At 41.6% G+C, this 16,485-nt stretch overlaps 1 protein-coding gene across 14 annotated transcripts in view; it reads right to left on the bottom strand.

The window, feature by feature from the left end:
* The window catches only part of DOCK3 (dedicator of cytokinesis 3), a 231,799-nt gene that overhangs the window by 177,405 nt on the left and 37,909 nt on the right, over positions 1 to 16,485 (bottom strand). For all 14 annotated transcript variants that reach the window (XM_069769586.1, XM_069769593.1, XM_069769587.1 and 11 more), the window contains exon 5: positions 9,654 to 9,750. In XM_069769586.1, the coding sequence (XP_069625687.1) occupies positions 9,654 to 9,750 (97 nt within the window). The remainder of the gene's footprint in view (positions 1 to 9,653; positions 9,751 to 16,485) is intronic.

The following is a 16,485-nucleotide window of genomic DNA, read 5'->3' as shown; positions in this document are numbered from 1 at the left end:
GACACAAAGAGAAAGTCAATTACTTGAGAAAACGAGGATAAACAATAACTGAAATTAGCCCTGGCTCCTGGACATCTGCTTTACAATGGTTTTTAATTGCATGACCACATGCAGAACCTCTCTTTTTTTTGGCCCATTAATGAACAGCCATTCAAATTTTCGTTATTATTTGTGTCTCAGTGTATGGTTCTTAGGGCTTAGTTTACTAACAATTATTCAAACCTTACCATGAAGGCAGATATTCCCCATTCCTAATGATTTCTACATAACATTCAGCATCTAAGTGCTTCAAACCTACAACATTTTTGTGAAAATACATGCAAGACTAGAGATACTATTATCTTGGTTTTACAGAGAGATTTAAGTTTGAAAGTGTGACTAGCTTGTGGTATCTCCTATAATATCGACACGGATGATGGAAGGTCAGAACCTTCTAAGGAAGCATTGCATTTTCTTCACTTTAAGAGTGGCTCTCCCTCTTTCTGGAAGTCATGCTCAGTATTCATTGGAGAATGGCTGAAACATGAGGAAGGAAGGGTGTTTACAGCGGCATTGCCATATACCATACAGTAAGTGACCACAAAATTAGAAGTCTTATCATAGCTCTTACATAAAAAGTAGACTAAACCGAGAACACCGACATTTCCCTGGTTCTTGAATGCTTGCCTTTGCAACCCTACTTACACTTTTAGTACGGTTTTTATTTACCAGTTATCTCTACAGTATATACAGAATGATGTGGCTGGAAGTTGAAATAATAAAGAAGAAACTGGTTTTTAATAATAGTGTTAAATGTTTTAATTTTTCACCTTAATACTTTATGTAAAATTAAGTTTCTATCCATTTGCCAGACTTACCACTGAGTTTTTAAATTAAGATGCATTTTTATTCCTGTTTGTTTAGGAGGACACAATAATCAACCATTACCTCCTCTCCAGCCAAATGCAACAATGCAGAGAGTAATCAAATTTGGCAGGCCACTGCTGCAGCTAGTGTTCTCTGTCGCTCCAGCCACAAGGTTTTTAGTACACCTGTGCATACACTAATTCTCATAAGCCTGATTTTCCACCCTTCCCACCCATGAAACTTTGTTACCCAATCCCCTTAGAAAATGTATATAATTGTGTTATATATATACATATTAAAATTACAATTATTATTAATAATTATAATTATTATATGTTAGTTACCTTTTCCTCCCCATGTCTTAAGGATAGAAAAAACAGAAAGTAACATAAATCAGGGTAAGACTGAAGGACACTTCCTGATACCGCATGGGCAGCAGTACCATACGCACTGCCAAAAGGACAGATGTTCTTTGCTTTTCTCTTAAAAAAAAAAAATATCTGTCTTCTATAAAATGAAATCCAACAAACCGTCTTTTTAGTTCCAATAAATACCCACTACAGATGATCAGGCTTTTTCCTTCTAAGCTCTATACATGCACACAAGCGTGCTCACTCACTCACTCCAAAAAGCCAGATTGCCAGTTTCCTCTACCCCTTTCCCCCCCTCCTCTAATTTTCCATTCTTTAATAACCAAACCAAGCCAAACCACCATGTTTCCTCAAAATACATCTTTGGAAGACTAAAATCAAACCACACTACCATTTGCCTCTATTTCAAATGCAATTCTGTCATAACATCATATTTGGAACAACCCAGGTGAGTCTCTCCAGTTACAGATGAATAAACTCTCAAATTCCTATTTGGATTTTCTGATTAAAACCTTCTTTTCCTGGTCTAATGTAATTAAGTGTTCAGTATGTTTACAGTGCAAAAGAAGTAGTTTGAAATCATCTGCAGGTCAGCCACTGGTTTCCCCTGAGTAAATTCTATTCTGTTTCCTTGCTGGTTGTATGTTCGCAGCTAGTCTTAAGCCAGCATTCAAGAAAATCAAATTCTCACGTTTTAATACTGCACATGTACTTTACATCTATACTGCAGCACTGTTTTCAGCATGTGGTAGACTGGATATTGTTCTAAAAGGAAAGAGCTCTTTGTTAATTACAAACTAGCTAATACTTAAAAAAATTAAAATTAATCTCAAAAAAAACCCCTTCAACCCCACCCCCCCCATAATTTGCTGTGAATTTAATTATCAGGAAGGCAACTATTCTCTTCTCTTTACCAAAATAAAAGAGCATATTATGACCTCCCATATCAATGACTAAATAACATTCTCCTATAAAGCAAGAAATTATAAAAAAAACCCTGCACATAGTTTGTCACAGTAGGACTTGCCAAGGACACCAGAAGGTGACTTACATTTAATTCTGTCTTTATTTTTAAAATCCATTAAAATCTATCCATCTCCATGGTAACTCAAAACATATATTCCACCCATACAGTCTCATTAATACTTAGTAGGTTTTGTTTTATACTTAACCTTTTGTTTGTTTGAAAATATATAAGAACTGTCTATGTGATCCTAATAATCTGAAATGATATCATAAATCTGTATGTGGAAGTAAATGAAAGGTGAAACATACTGCATATATTGGTCCTTGTTTTTCTGTTCTTTAAATCCAATAAACTAGCCATAAGTTCTGCGGTCTTCAAAGGAAAGCAATTTTCAAACCAATTATCATTTTTCAAATTTTAATGATATAAGACTTGCTTACAAACTAATCTTATTTTACTCTCTTAAAAACTGATGCCTACTTCCAATTCCTTAAAACTCACAGACTTCCACAAATCACTACAAGAGATCGACTGCATTAAATCTCTTAAAAAAAGGAAAGGAAACATAGTAATTATGGGAATCCTTTATAATCTTAAAGTATGAAGCACTTAAACTGAACTTCAGCAAGTTAGTGCTAAATGTGGAGATGTACTGAAATGGATTGCATTGTATGGCAGTGTCCTAATAAATATTAACTGTAGATTCTGCATGAGGACCGTTCCACCAAAGAACGGTAGAGGTCATGACATCCACTGAAGACCTCCAGGAAACCATAGCTAATGAATTTATGTAAACACAAGTCTCAATTTAACAAAGCATGAGAAGGAATTTTACTCAGCTTTCCAAAGACAACATATCTAAGCAGCATAAAAGCCTACGATTTGGGGTACAAAAACGTCTAACTGGCTAAGGCAATGAGTAGACGCAAATCACACTGCAACAATTCTATATTGTGGTCTTTATTCTGGTCCCCACAATTCAAGAAAGACGTGGACAGACTGCAACGGGTCCAAAAGGGGGCCACGAAGATCATCAAAGGGCTGGAGAACCTGCCCTATGAGGACAGACAAAAGCAGTTTGGTCTTTTCTCCCCAGAGAAGGCAGCTCAGGGGGACCTCATCACAGTATTCTAGTACACAAAGGGCGGCTACAAAGAGGATGGAGGCTTTCTCTTCACAAAGAGGCACATGGAGAAGACCAGGAACAATAGGTCTAATTTGTACCGGGAGAGGTTTTGTCTCAATATAAGAAAAAAATTTTTCACAGTAAGAACAATCATTCACTGGAACAACCTCCCTACGGTCGTGGTAGAATCCCCATTGCTGGAAGTTTTCAAAATGCGATTGGGCAGGGTGCTAGATAGTCTCATCTAGGCTCCCTTTCCCACAAAAGGTTGAACCTGATGATCTTTTGAGATCCCTTCCAACCTGGGCTGTTCTATGATTTATCTCCAGCTTCCCCTTCCATGACTGAACATACCGAATTATAAAAATATCCACTTTATGCATACAACACTGGAGTATTCATCATTCTGTATTCTCCAAATCATTCTGCACATACCCTTTACAACCCAATCAAGAAAAATGTTCAAGTATTTTCTAGTAATCAAATGACAAATCTGCTAAAAGCCTCTGATTAGGTTGCTAGGCAATCAGATGTTTTCCCAGAGCACTGTTCCCTTTGAGAAACTGAAGAACTAGATGCTAATGAAAGTCAAAATATTTACTCTTACTTTCCTTTATATTCTGTGCAGCACTTAACAAGACTATCACCTGCCTCAAACTCGTATCTGAGTTCCTGGCCACTCCATGAAGATCCATCCTCTACTCGAAGCATAGAAAGATATAAAATTATCCATAATACTGCTGAACATTAGAACACAGGACTATGGATAATAAAGTGATAACTTTGATTCTCTCTGTTACTGTCAACTGGGGCCAGACAAGCTCTTAAGAGTCTTCTTAGATGTCTCTCTCACAATGCCTGATCAACCGCCCTAAAGGAATTTCCTATTTGCAGGTAACCGTGAAAATTACTCAGAAAAAGGAAAGAGGACCACATGTATGTGCAATACCATTTCAATACGTCTCAGTACAAATACCTCATCTTTCCAGGAGTTTGCTTGCACAGAACTCTAAGTGTCTATGAAACATGCTCAGCCTTGACTTGAAGGAATTCTGTTCCTTCAAAGGAGACCTTCTGAAGTAGACCTCAGATGCAGCATGTCCATTTTAGATCATACCAGACTTTTTGTCTGACAACGTATTTTAGAAAATGCATCAGCAGTTCCATGTTTTATTAGGTATGAAGCAAAAGGCATCTTACTAAATAAAAATATCTCAAAATACTCCACTACAAGAGTAGACTACATAGACTACATTAGTGATTTAGTGAATGGCCTTTTTTTTTTTTTTTTTATTTTAAGACAAGTTTTGAACTAATGCTTCAAGTTTTTGTGGACACCCTAAAAGACCCAAACCAGATAGCTTCAATTGCACCAAGTCCTTTAATCCACTCTCTTTTCCTTGATAGGATCCTCAGAAAATTTAAAAGGAGCCAATAGGAAATTTGTTTCAGACAAAGCTGGAAAAAATTCCATCTACTCCCAACACCATTAGGTCTTATTCCTAAAACTAAATGAGAAGTCACTCCACGCTTCCCCCCCCCCCCCCTTTCTGCACAAAAGTAGCAAATTGCCTTTACTGAGCTGACCAAATTCTAAATTGGGCAATTATGTTTGGTGTCTCTACAGTCATCTGCTGTTTCAACAGAAATAGTCCTCACATCACATCTTAAACTCTGAGGAATTTTTTTTTTGCTGTTAAAATAGCTACTATGCTCCAACTGTGAGTTTCAGTGATCTCTTTAGCTGACTTAACAACTCACAGGAGTCTTGTTTGACCTAATTAACGAAAGCTCTCAGAGAACTTGCAGATCCTTTATTTAGAAGTAGTATAAAAATAACAAATCTTATCAACACATACAGGGTAAGAAAGAAAGTTATCTACCTTATCGGTATTATTTGCTGTCTCAATAGAAGTCATACACTGGTCTGGGCAACTACATAAAAGCCACACACATTTCACCATAACAAATGCAATTTTGCATCTTTATCCACCTCTTTGCCTACAGAAGTCTCTCCAAGGTTTGTTCTTGCTTTTCTGCTCTCTCTTCCTTGTCCCTTTGGAGCAGTCACAAGAACAAGCTCAGCTTCCCATAGTGGCACCAATAATAATCTTACTTTTCTTTCCTCTGCCACTCCATATATTAAGTACAGTATTGGGGAAGGGAATCACTGGCATCTTTTGTTTATGAGCCTTTATAACGCTAAGAAAGGGTAAGCAGAACCTTCTTCTAAATTTCTTCAGCTTCCCACAAAACAAAATAGGTATCTTGTCCAAATTAATCTAAAGAACAATATGGAGTATTTGAGCCAGGCAAAACTATAACACAAGATACAGGGTCCATAAGCTTAGTGACAATATACATACATATGTGTCTGTATGTGTATACATACACTCACATATACACACACACATCTGGTCACAGCTGTAGTTATCAGAAACTACCCATATTGTTGAGCAACTCAATATACAGTGTTTACACAGTACAGATTTTCAACACTCAGTTCCTATGAACTCCCTCCCAAAGATTTTATACAACAGCTGTGAATATAGGAAAATCCAAACCAACTAGGTTAAATAGAAAAGTGACCTTTTTTGACAGAAAGTAGTTACTAAATCTTCCTGTTTCTGTGCTCATCTTAGAAGCCTGCATACAGGCAGATCAGAAAGTGAAGAACTGCTTTTTTATTTTCCAGTGTCATGACACTGTATCTGTCTGCACACAGCCTACATATTCTAATAGTGGAAAAAAATGTGCTCTTTTCATAGAATCATAGAATGTTGTGGGTTGGAAGGGCCCTTTAAAGGTCATCTAGTCCAATCCCCCTGCCACAAGCAGGGACATCTTCGACTAGATCAGGTTGCTCAGAGCCCCATCCAACCTGACCTTGAGAGTTTCCAGGGATGGGGCATCTACCACCTCTCTGGGCAACCTGTGCCAGTGTTTCACCACGCTCATCGTAAAAAATTTCTTCCTTACATCTAGACTGAATCTAACCTCTTTTAGTTTAAAACCATTACCCCTTGTCCTATTGCAACAGGCCCTACTAAAAAGTCTGTCCCCAGAACCATCAAAGTCGTACCATCTTTACTCCTTTAAAAATATTAAATATTTAAATTCTATTACTGATTACTCAGTAACAAAAAAAGGTGATTTTTAGGTAGGCATTGAATTAACTAGGTTATCATTACTGCTACAAAACCCACCCAATATAAATAACAAATTCTGATAGCTTCCATACCAGTATTATTTGCATCCTTTTCCCTTTCCAATTTGAAACCTCCTGCATTTTCAAAAAAAACTTATTGTTCTGTTAGCTTTTAAAGCGTTATGATATCAGAATCCAACTACTCAGAGCATAACATGATATTACAGTAAAGAACACACCATACAACTTTCTATTTCAAATTCGGCCCTTCCTTTATTTTTCCTCCACACTCTCAGCTTCTAGTTCTACTAAGACTATCACTTTGCTTTCACCCTGATAACAAAAATTACAAGAATATCACAGCCCTGTGTAGTATTGCAAACTCAGACTAATCTTTCCAATATATATTTCACAGACATACAAACTAAATTTACCGCACAACTGTTGTAACTCAAACCTATTCAAGCTTCCCCACGCACAGCTTCTTCCTAGTAATAGCACAGACTCTCTGTGGTCAGAAGGAACCGAGGAAGATTGCCAACATTTTACATGAACTGATTTTCTACAACTCTCTCAAAGTTGTGCTTCACTTTGCCCTTCCATTTCTCACTGTTATCCTCCCTCCAATTTTTTTACAGCTGAGTTATTTTATCTTGGAGCTACATAGCATCCTTCTTCAGGCAGTGTTTTAATCGCTCCAGGATTCCTGGGCATTACATTCCAGTTCCTATTGTTTAACTGAAAGGCAAAGACAAACCTTGTAATGTTTCTCAATGATATTAGAGTAAAGCCATTTCTTGGAATTTTTAATTGAAACAAACTTGGTCTTTCGAAGTATAATCCAAGTAAGAAGTTTGACAAAAAGCAGGAGATGAACATTTCAGCCTATTCAGAGATATTAAGAGATGCTGTACATCTTGTTTGGCAGTTGTCTTGCCCTGCAATACTACTAAATAACGAAGTGCCTACTGTTACCATTTATAGGTGCTGACCTACTGAAAGCATCTGCAGTAACAACTAGCATTTGAAACTTCACTACAGTAAGGAACTTTTCTACAAAGCTGACTAGGCACAGTAGCATGATAAATAACATTAATTAGATTTCTTAGATTTTGGGAATAATAAAAATTTCTGCTGGTGCTGATCCAACAACAAGCAAGTATTTCCATTTAGTATCTTAATATATTTTAAGATACGACCTTACAACATAGCTTCTAGCATGAATACCAATTATAAAATCATAATACCAGCTCTGCCACATCCATTTGTGCACTTCTGTACACTTTTTCAGGCTTGAAATTTACAGTTTGTAAATGGGACAAATTTCTGCTACCCACCTAACAATAGTGGAGACTGTTCTTTCATGTCAGAAAGGCTATGGTACTACATCAGTAGTCTTGAACATAAAAAACCGCTGAAGGTTGTCGAACACTGACAGCTTTGCCCAGGGAATTTGTGGAGTCTCCATTCATAAGAAACTCAAAACCTGCCTGGATGCAGTCCTGGACAACCTGGTCTAGCTGAACCTACTTGAGAAGGCAGTTGAACTAGATGATCTCAAGAGGTCCCTTCCAACCTAAACAATTCTGTGACTACTTCTATATTAGAATTTTTTTTTTTCTAATTTCTGGAAAAAACATACCACAAAACTATTTATTTCCTACTCTGAAGCTCTGCCCATTTCTTCTTGTCATGGAACAGATGCCTCCTTCCAAAGTTCTATGAAAATAGTAAATTCTTTCCCCTGTTATTTAAGAATACAACAATGTTGTGTGCAATGCTGTAATAAGTATAATGAGCTAGAATAGAAAGCAGTCCCAGAAAGAAAATCACTAATTGAAAGTTTATAGCTAGAGCTTGCTCTCTCCCTCTGCTCAGGGAATTGACTTTAACAATAAAAAAGAAATAGATTCGTAGAAAGGAAGTATAACTCATTTGTAGGTAAAACGAGTCCCCTTTCTCCAATTCAATACCATTGTCAGTATTACTGTTGTCTTCCTCATCTGACACTGGGGAGAGAGAAAATCTTACAGGAAGAAAACAGAAAAGATTGCTTTATTCACATACACCAGAGAGGTAGGTATTTGAAATGGAAAAAGGAGGAGTACTAGGTGTAAGAGTAGTATAAAAAGAGTATATATACCATGTGCCATGCGTGCCCTCCACCCACCCACCCCACCCCCCCACAATTCAATTGGATGCTCCTTTCCAAGAAAATTTCTTCAGAGGCATATGATCCCCATAGAAGAAGTGGGAGCAACAAAAGTAAAACTAATTTCATAATAGACTTGATTGCTTTTTGAAGGGAGTACGGAACATGGCTGGTTATGATAGAGATACACTAGACTCATTTAGTTGGATCTTTTCCGTGTTTATTTGTTAGATATCTAACCACTGTCACTTCAGGTTTAAATAAGGAAACAAAGCTGCTGCAGCTCTATGTAGTGCTATTTCTCTAAAGTAAGGAGATCATGCCTGTACCACCTACAGTTCTTGATCCTAATCCTACAGTTATGGCTAGTAAGTACTAAGCTAAAAAGAGGAAACTAACAAACAAACCAACCAACCAACCCAGGAAAAAAATACTTTCAAATGTGCAAGTTTTTTTATTTCCTGTTCCGTGGGACTTGGCCATTAAAAAAGTCAAGAGAAGAACAAAGATGAAAGCAGTAGGTGACATTATGTGGCAGCAACTGAAAATAATATAAAATAGATGAGTATAAAACTCAATACACTTATCCTGACTGTTTATTTTTAAAAGATGAAGGAACAATCATACAAAAAGACCTCTGAATTCTTCCTTTGTCAAACTCTAGATGCTAAAAACAAATACTCACAGACTACGCTGAATAATTCTTTGAAGTCTTTGATGGGACTTACAGAAGTCTTCCATTTTGTGTTACTAAACACATGTATTATTTCTTACATATTTAAGAAAACTTTAAAATTGGGGGGGGTTTAAACAATGAAGCTTTCAGATCTGAAGGCATAATTTCAAAACTGCTGAAATTTCCAACATAGCTCATGCGAAACTCGCATGATCAGTGATTCTGCAGTTTGCAAACCCCCCACTAGATAAAATGAATCTAACAATTCTTATATTGATTATGATTTTTTCCTAATGGACTGAAATGCAAACGACCTATCCCGAGATATTTGAGAAGTAAAGTAGAATGAGAAGGGTGCTGTTCTTACCACATACAGCTGTTTCCAGAGCACAGCCCATTCCTGCAGTGTTGCTGTGACTTCAGTCACAACAGAATCTTCAAGTGGAACAACTGTTTCATATTGCCTATACAAGAAAAGGAGGAAAAATTAGGAAAAGTACCCTGGAGAAGGTAGAAAAAGAAATAAATAGCATAGTAATTTGTAAAATGCTAGAACTTGAATTTGTTTGACTTTGTTCAACATAAAGGAAAACATCTTAAGAGGACCATCTTGTCTGTTGTAACACTGAAGCAACCCCAGAGTCATATCAACTGTTCCTCCATTACATTCCACAAAAGTCAGCTTATGGGAAGCATTTCCTAGTTACCTGTTCAAAATACATAATTTCATTCTAATCAAGGTCAATGAAAAAACTTTGCATGATTATAGCAAGTTAAATTAACTTGCCTGTAAAGTGGGGTCCTTCACAGTTTGTATCCCTTCTCTCTAAGCCAGTCCAGTACTTTTTTCCCTCCAATGAATATGTTGGCCAATATCATTAACAACCCAAAAGATCTACCATCTATTAACCCTTCCTATTCAGAAGACTTTTTCAATATTGCATATGAAACCCGAGTGAGCTATCCTCTAATCAAAAGAATAGGACTTGTCCCTTTGTAGTCAAGATCCTCCATATCCATTAAAGGAGAATGTCGTGGTTTCAGCCCAGCCGGTAACAAAGGACCACGCGGCCGCTCGCTCACTCCTCCCGCCCCCCTCCGGTGGGATGGGGGGAAGACGGAGGAGAGGAAAAAAAAAAACAAACAAACCTGGAACCTCGAGGGTTGAGATAAAGGCAGTTTACTGGAACAACACAAAGAAATTGCAACAACAACAACGGTACTAATGAAAAAGTATACAAAAAGAGTGATGCACAGTGCAACTGCTCACCACCCGGGACCCGACGCTCTGCCACTTCCCCCACCGAAAAGAAGCGCCCACCCCCCGGCCCGCTCCCCCTTTATATACTGAGCATGATGTCACATGGTATGGAATAGCTCCTTGGCCAGTTCAGGTCAGCTGCCCCGGCTATGCCCCCCACCTCCCAGGTTCCTGTAAAAAAATTAACTCTATCCCAGCTGAACCCAGGACATTATCCACCCCTTATTCTATACCATCTACATCATGCCCAGATCTTACATTTTCCAATCGACCACTACCACTTCCTTGTCTTATATATATAAGTATATGGACTTGCGTCCGTCCCCATCGCCCCTCCGCACACACACACACACACAAATGGTATTCCTTTAGCGTATGGGCTATCCCTCTAATGTGTCCATTGATTTTATTTAGTCCATGACTTTGGGGCTCTATCTGTTGTAACAGTTCTTCAGGATAAGAAAGATGGTGTGAGATGTTGGGTTGTTGTATGCTGCCTCTGGAACTTGTGGCTAGTACATTTGGTGCAACTCACGCCCTTAGTCTGCAGGTCGAAGATGTTGATCTTGAGGAAATTGCTGGGTGTCAGTTCAAGTTCTGTCGCTGTTGTACTTGGCTTAGTTTCAAAGTCCATCCCGCAGTCATTTGGGTAATTCTTACAGTAATACCCTTGATATGGCATATAGACACTATAGATACAATGACATGCATTGGCAGGGTATTTACCAGTTAGGTATCATACAGCCCAATTCATTGGCTATTCTCTCCCAAAATCAAATCTCCCTGAGGTACACATCGAACTTCCCCATCCTTCTGCATCACCCACCAGGTGTACCCAGGTCCCTGAGCAAAAACAACCCCTTGAATGGGTTTGCCTCTGCTTGAGGGAGGACTAACCCAGACTGTCTTTCATAACATACTCCTCATGCGCACTACAGGGACTTTATTGCCTTCTACAGTATGTGGAAGTCTTGGTTGGGCGGGGCCAGCCCGATTGGCGGATCCTCTAGTATTAACTAACCAGGTGGCTTTTGTTAAATGTGTATCCCAATGTTTGAAAGTCCCACCCCCCATCGCTCTCAATGTAGTTTTCAGCAGTCCATTGTATCGTTCGATTTTTCCGGAGGCCAGTGCGTGATAAGGGATGTGATATACCCACTCAATGCCGTGTTCTTTGGCCCAGGTGTCTACGAGGTTGTTTCGGAAGTGAGTCCCGTTGTCCGACTCGATTCTTTCTGGGGTGCCGTGTTGCCATAAAATTTTCTCTTCAAGGCCCAGGATAGTGTTCTGGGCAGTGGCATGGGACACAGGGTATGTTTCCAGCCATCCAGTGGTTGCTTCCACCATTGTAAGCACATGGCACTTGCCTTGGCGTGTTCGTGGGAGTGTGATATAGTCAATCTGCCAGGCCTCCCACTGTTTATATTTCAGCCATCGCCCCCCATGCGACAGGGGTTTTTGCCGCTTGGCTTGCTTAATTGTGGCACATGTTTCACATTCGTGGATGACCTGTGCGATAGTGTCCATGGTCAAGTCCACCCCTCGATCTCGAGCCCATCTATATGTTGCATCTCTCCCCTGATGGCCTGAGGTATCGTGGGCCCACTGAGCCATAAATAGCTCACCCCTACGTTGCCAGTCCAGGTCCACCTGAGACACTTCAATCTTGGCGGCCTGATCTGCCTGCTGATTGTTTTGATGTTCTTCAGTGGCCCGACTCTTGGGTACATGAGCATCTATGTGACGTACTTTTACCACTAGCTTCTCTATCCGAACAGCGATATCTTGCCACAGTGCGGCAGCCCAAATGGGTTTACCTCTGCGTTGCCAGTTGCCCTTCTTCCATTGCTGTAGCCACCCCCACAGGGCATTTGCCACCATCCATGAGTCAGTATAGAGATAGAGCACTGGCCACTTTTCTCTTTCAGCAATATCTAATGCTAGCTGGATGGCTTTCACCTCTGCAAACTGACTCGATTCACCTTCTCCTTCAGCAGTTTCTGCAACTAGTCGTGTAGGACTCCATACAGCAGCCTTCCACCTCCGATGTTTTCCCACGATGCGACAGGACCCATCAGTGAACAGGGCATATTGCCTCTCATTTTCTGGCAGTTTATTATACAGCGGGGCCTCTTCAGCCCGTGTCACCTCCTCCTCTGGCAACATTCCAAAGTCTTTGTCTTCTGGCCAGTCCGTGATCACTTCTAAAATTCCTGGGCGACTGGGGTTTCCTATGCGAGCTCGTTGTGTGATCAGTGCAATCCACTTACTCCACGTGGCATCAGTCGCGTGATGTGTAGAGGAAACTTTCCCTTTGAACATCCAGCCCAGCACTGGCAGTCGGGGTGCTAAGAAGAGCTGTGTTTCAGTACCAACCACTTCTGAAGCGGCTCGAACTCCTTCATATGCTGCCAATATCTCTTTTTCAGTTGGAGTATAGCGAGCCTCGGATCCTCGATATCCCCGACTCCAAAACCCCAGGGGTCGGCCTCGGGTCTCTCCAGGTGCTTTCTGCCAAAGGCTCCAGGTAGGGCCATTCTCCCCAGCTGCAGTGTAGAGCACATTTTTAACATCTGGTCCTGTCCGGACTGGCCCAAGAGCTACTGCATGAACAATCTCCCGCGTAATTTGTTCAAAGGCTTGTCGTTGCTCAGGCCCCCATTTAAAATCGTTCTTCTTCCGGGTAACTTGGTAGAGAGGACTTACAATTTGACTGTAATTTGGAATATGCATTCTCCAAAAGCCCACAACACCTAAGAAAGCCTGTGTTTCCTTTTTATTAGTCGGTGAGGACATAGCTGCTATTTTGTTGATCACGTCCGCAGGGATCTGACGACGCCCGTCTTGCCATTTTACTCCTAAGAACTGGATCTCCTGCGCAGGTCCCTTGACCTTACTTTCTTTTATGGCAAAACCAGCCTTCAAAAGGATTTGGATTATTTTCTTCCCTTTCTCAAAAACTTCTTCTGCCGTGCTGCCCCATATGATGATGTCATCCATATATTGCAGGTGCTCTGGAGCTTCACCTTTTTCTAGTGCAGTCTGGATCAGTCCATGGCAAATAGTGGGGCTGTGTTTCCACCCCTGGGGCAGTCGATTCCAGGTGTACTGGACACCCCTCCAAGTGAAAGCAAACTGTGGCCTGCACTCCACTGCCAAAGGAATGGAGAAAAATGCATTAGCAATGTCAATTGTGGCATACCACTTAGCTGTCTTTGATTCCAGTTCATATTGAAGCTCTAACATATCTGGCACAGCAGCGCTCAGCGGTGGCGTGACTTCATTCAGCCCACGATAATCTACTGTTAGTCTCCAATCCCCATTAGATTTCCGCACGGGCCATATGGGACTATTAAAGGGTGAGTGAGTCTTGCTGATCACTCCTTGGCTCTCCAATTGGCAAATCAGCTTATGGATGGGGATCAGGGAGTCTCGGTTGGTGCGATATTGCCGCCGGTGCACCGTCGTGGTAGCAATTGGCACCTGTTGTTCTTCAACCTTCAGCAACCCCACAACCGAAGGGTCTTGGGAGAGACCAGGCAGGGTAGACAGCTGTTCAATCTCCTCCGTCTCCAATGCAGCTATACCAAAGGCCCAACGGTACCCTTTTGGGTCCTTGAAATACCCCCTTCTGAGATAATCTATACCAAGGATGCACGGGGCCTCTGGGCCAGTTGCAATGGGGTGTTTATGCCACTCATTCCCGGTTAGACTCATTTCGGCTTCCAATACGGTTAGCTCTTGGGATCCCCCTGTCACACCAGAGATACAGATGGGTTCTGCCCCTTTATAACTTGATGGCATTAGGGTACATTGTGCACCAGTGTCTACTAGAGCCTTATATTCCTGTGGGTCTGACGTGCCAGGCCATCAAATCCACACTGTCCAGTAGACTCGGTTGTCCCTCTCCTCCACCTGGCTGGAGGCAGGGCCCCTCTAATCCTGGTTAGAATATCTGTTACCCACTTTTTGCACATGTGAATCAGAAGTCCCTTCAAGAGGATCAGAAATGAGATCGGCCCATCTACTGCGCCCGGGGGACTGCTCACGGGAAACTGGAGCAGCAGTTTTCCAAGAAGAATCTTCTTTTCTGGTTGCTTTTTCTCGCAACGCCCGTACCCGTGAATCCAAGACTGAGGTAGGTTTTCCATCCCACTTCCTCATGTCCTCTCCATGGTCACGCAGGTAAAACCACAGGTTAGCCCGTCGTGTGTACTTTCTCTCTCCTCTCTCTTGGGCAGAGGAACGCTTACTCCCAATAACTGCAATGCGGGCCTGTACAGGTGAGGAGGAGGACATATCTACTTTGAATTGCTGGAACTCTCGGGACAATTCCTCTACAGCTGAGACACAGGCCCGTAGGGAGGAAGAGAGACTTCCTTCATATTGCCGGAGTTGGACAGCCAATTCATCCACCGTTTGTCCATAGCCTTCTTTCCAGGACATTACTGCCAATGAGTTGGCATAGGTTGGTGGTGCACTTCGTAGAAACTTCCGCCACATCGGTTGTGTGCATTGGACTTCATCTGGATCTGTGGGTGACTGCGCATTTTCTGGATCATTATAAATCACCTCCACCACGGCTAATTCCCTCAGGTACTGGATACCTCTCTCCATGGTGGTCCACTTGCCTTGGTGACATGTAACTTCATCCCTGAAGGGGTATCTTTCCTTTACACCTAACAGAAGTCGCCTCCAGAGGCTGAGGACTTGCGTTTTTCTCCCAATCGCCTTGTCGATACCCCCTTCTCTAGACAGAGATCCCAACTGCTTGGCTTCCTTACCCTCTAATTCCACACTACTAGCCCCATTATCCCAGCATCGGAGCAGCCAGGTAACAATGTGCTCACCTGGGTGGCGGCTAAAATCTTTTCGCATGTCACGCAACTCACTCAGGGATAGAGATCGGGTAATTATTTCAGGTTCTGCCTCTTCCTCCTGTTCTCGCGATGACCCTGGTTCATCTTCATCTCTCACTGAGCGAACTGATTTCTTTGTGTGTTTCTTTTTCTGTACAGGGGCAACTGATACTGGCACAGGTTGGTTCTCTGGTTTAGTGGCAGTATCTGTCACCGGGGTAGGGTTAGCCACGGTACCTGTTGTCGTGGTAGGGGCAGCCACGGTGCTTGTCGTCGGGGTAGGGGCAGCCACAGTGTCTGTTGTCAGGGTTTGGGTAGCCACGGTGCATGTTGTTGGGGTTGGGGTAGCCACGGTGCATGTTGTCTTGTTTTCCATCTTTTCCCCCTTTTCCCCCTGGGGGTGCTGCATAGTATCAAGCAGGGTTTGGTAGATACCAGCCAGGGCCCAGCACAGTGTAGTGAGTTGTGTGTCTCTGGGATAGCCACAGCATTTTCCTTTCAAAAATTCTATCACTTCATGAGGGTTCTGCAGTTGTTCGGGAGTGAACTTCCAAGTCACTGGAGGTGAGAAGTTCTCTAGATACCTGCCCACATCCTCCCACACGCCGTGCCACCCATAAATATCCAGCTTTGGGACAGATCTCTGGGTGGTACTCTTAAAGAGCCTTTTTGTAGCCCTAGACAAGACCTGAAACATAGTCAGGAGGCATAGCACTAACAGCACACAGGCTTGCGCATCCCAAGGATATTCAAAATTCTCGAAAACTGTTGTAATTAGTTGGAAAGAGAAAAGGGAGGGGAACGGATGGGGGGAAGTATCCCCCCCTGACTTCCCCATGGGTTGGGTCTAATTACCAATAAAATCTGACAGAAGGTGCCCAAAGTGTGGGAATGATATCACTGCCTCATACAGATACCAGCTTAACCTCATGACCAGTGATGTAATCATTTCACAAGTCAACATTGCCCAGTACAGCAAAATGATAATCCCAATCACTCTCCCAGAAATGAGATACACAACTACAGGCAATACATAAAGCATATAAGAACTTACAAAACGCCACCATGTAAACAGCTGA

Source organism: Haliaeetus albicilla, chromosome 24, assembly GCF_947461875.1.
Source record: "Haliaeetus albicilla chromosome 24, bHalAlb1.1, whole genome shotgun sequence".
Lineage (NCBI taxonomy): Eukaryota > Metazoa > Chordata > Aves > Accipitriformes > Accipitridae > Haliaeetus > Haliaeetus albicilla.
This window is presented reverse-complemented; position numbering and strand designations above follow the sequence as displayed.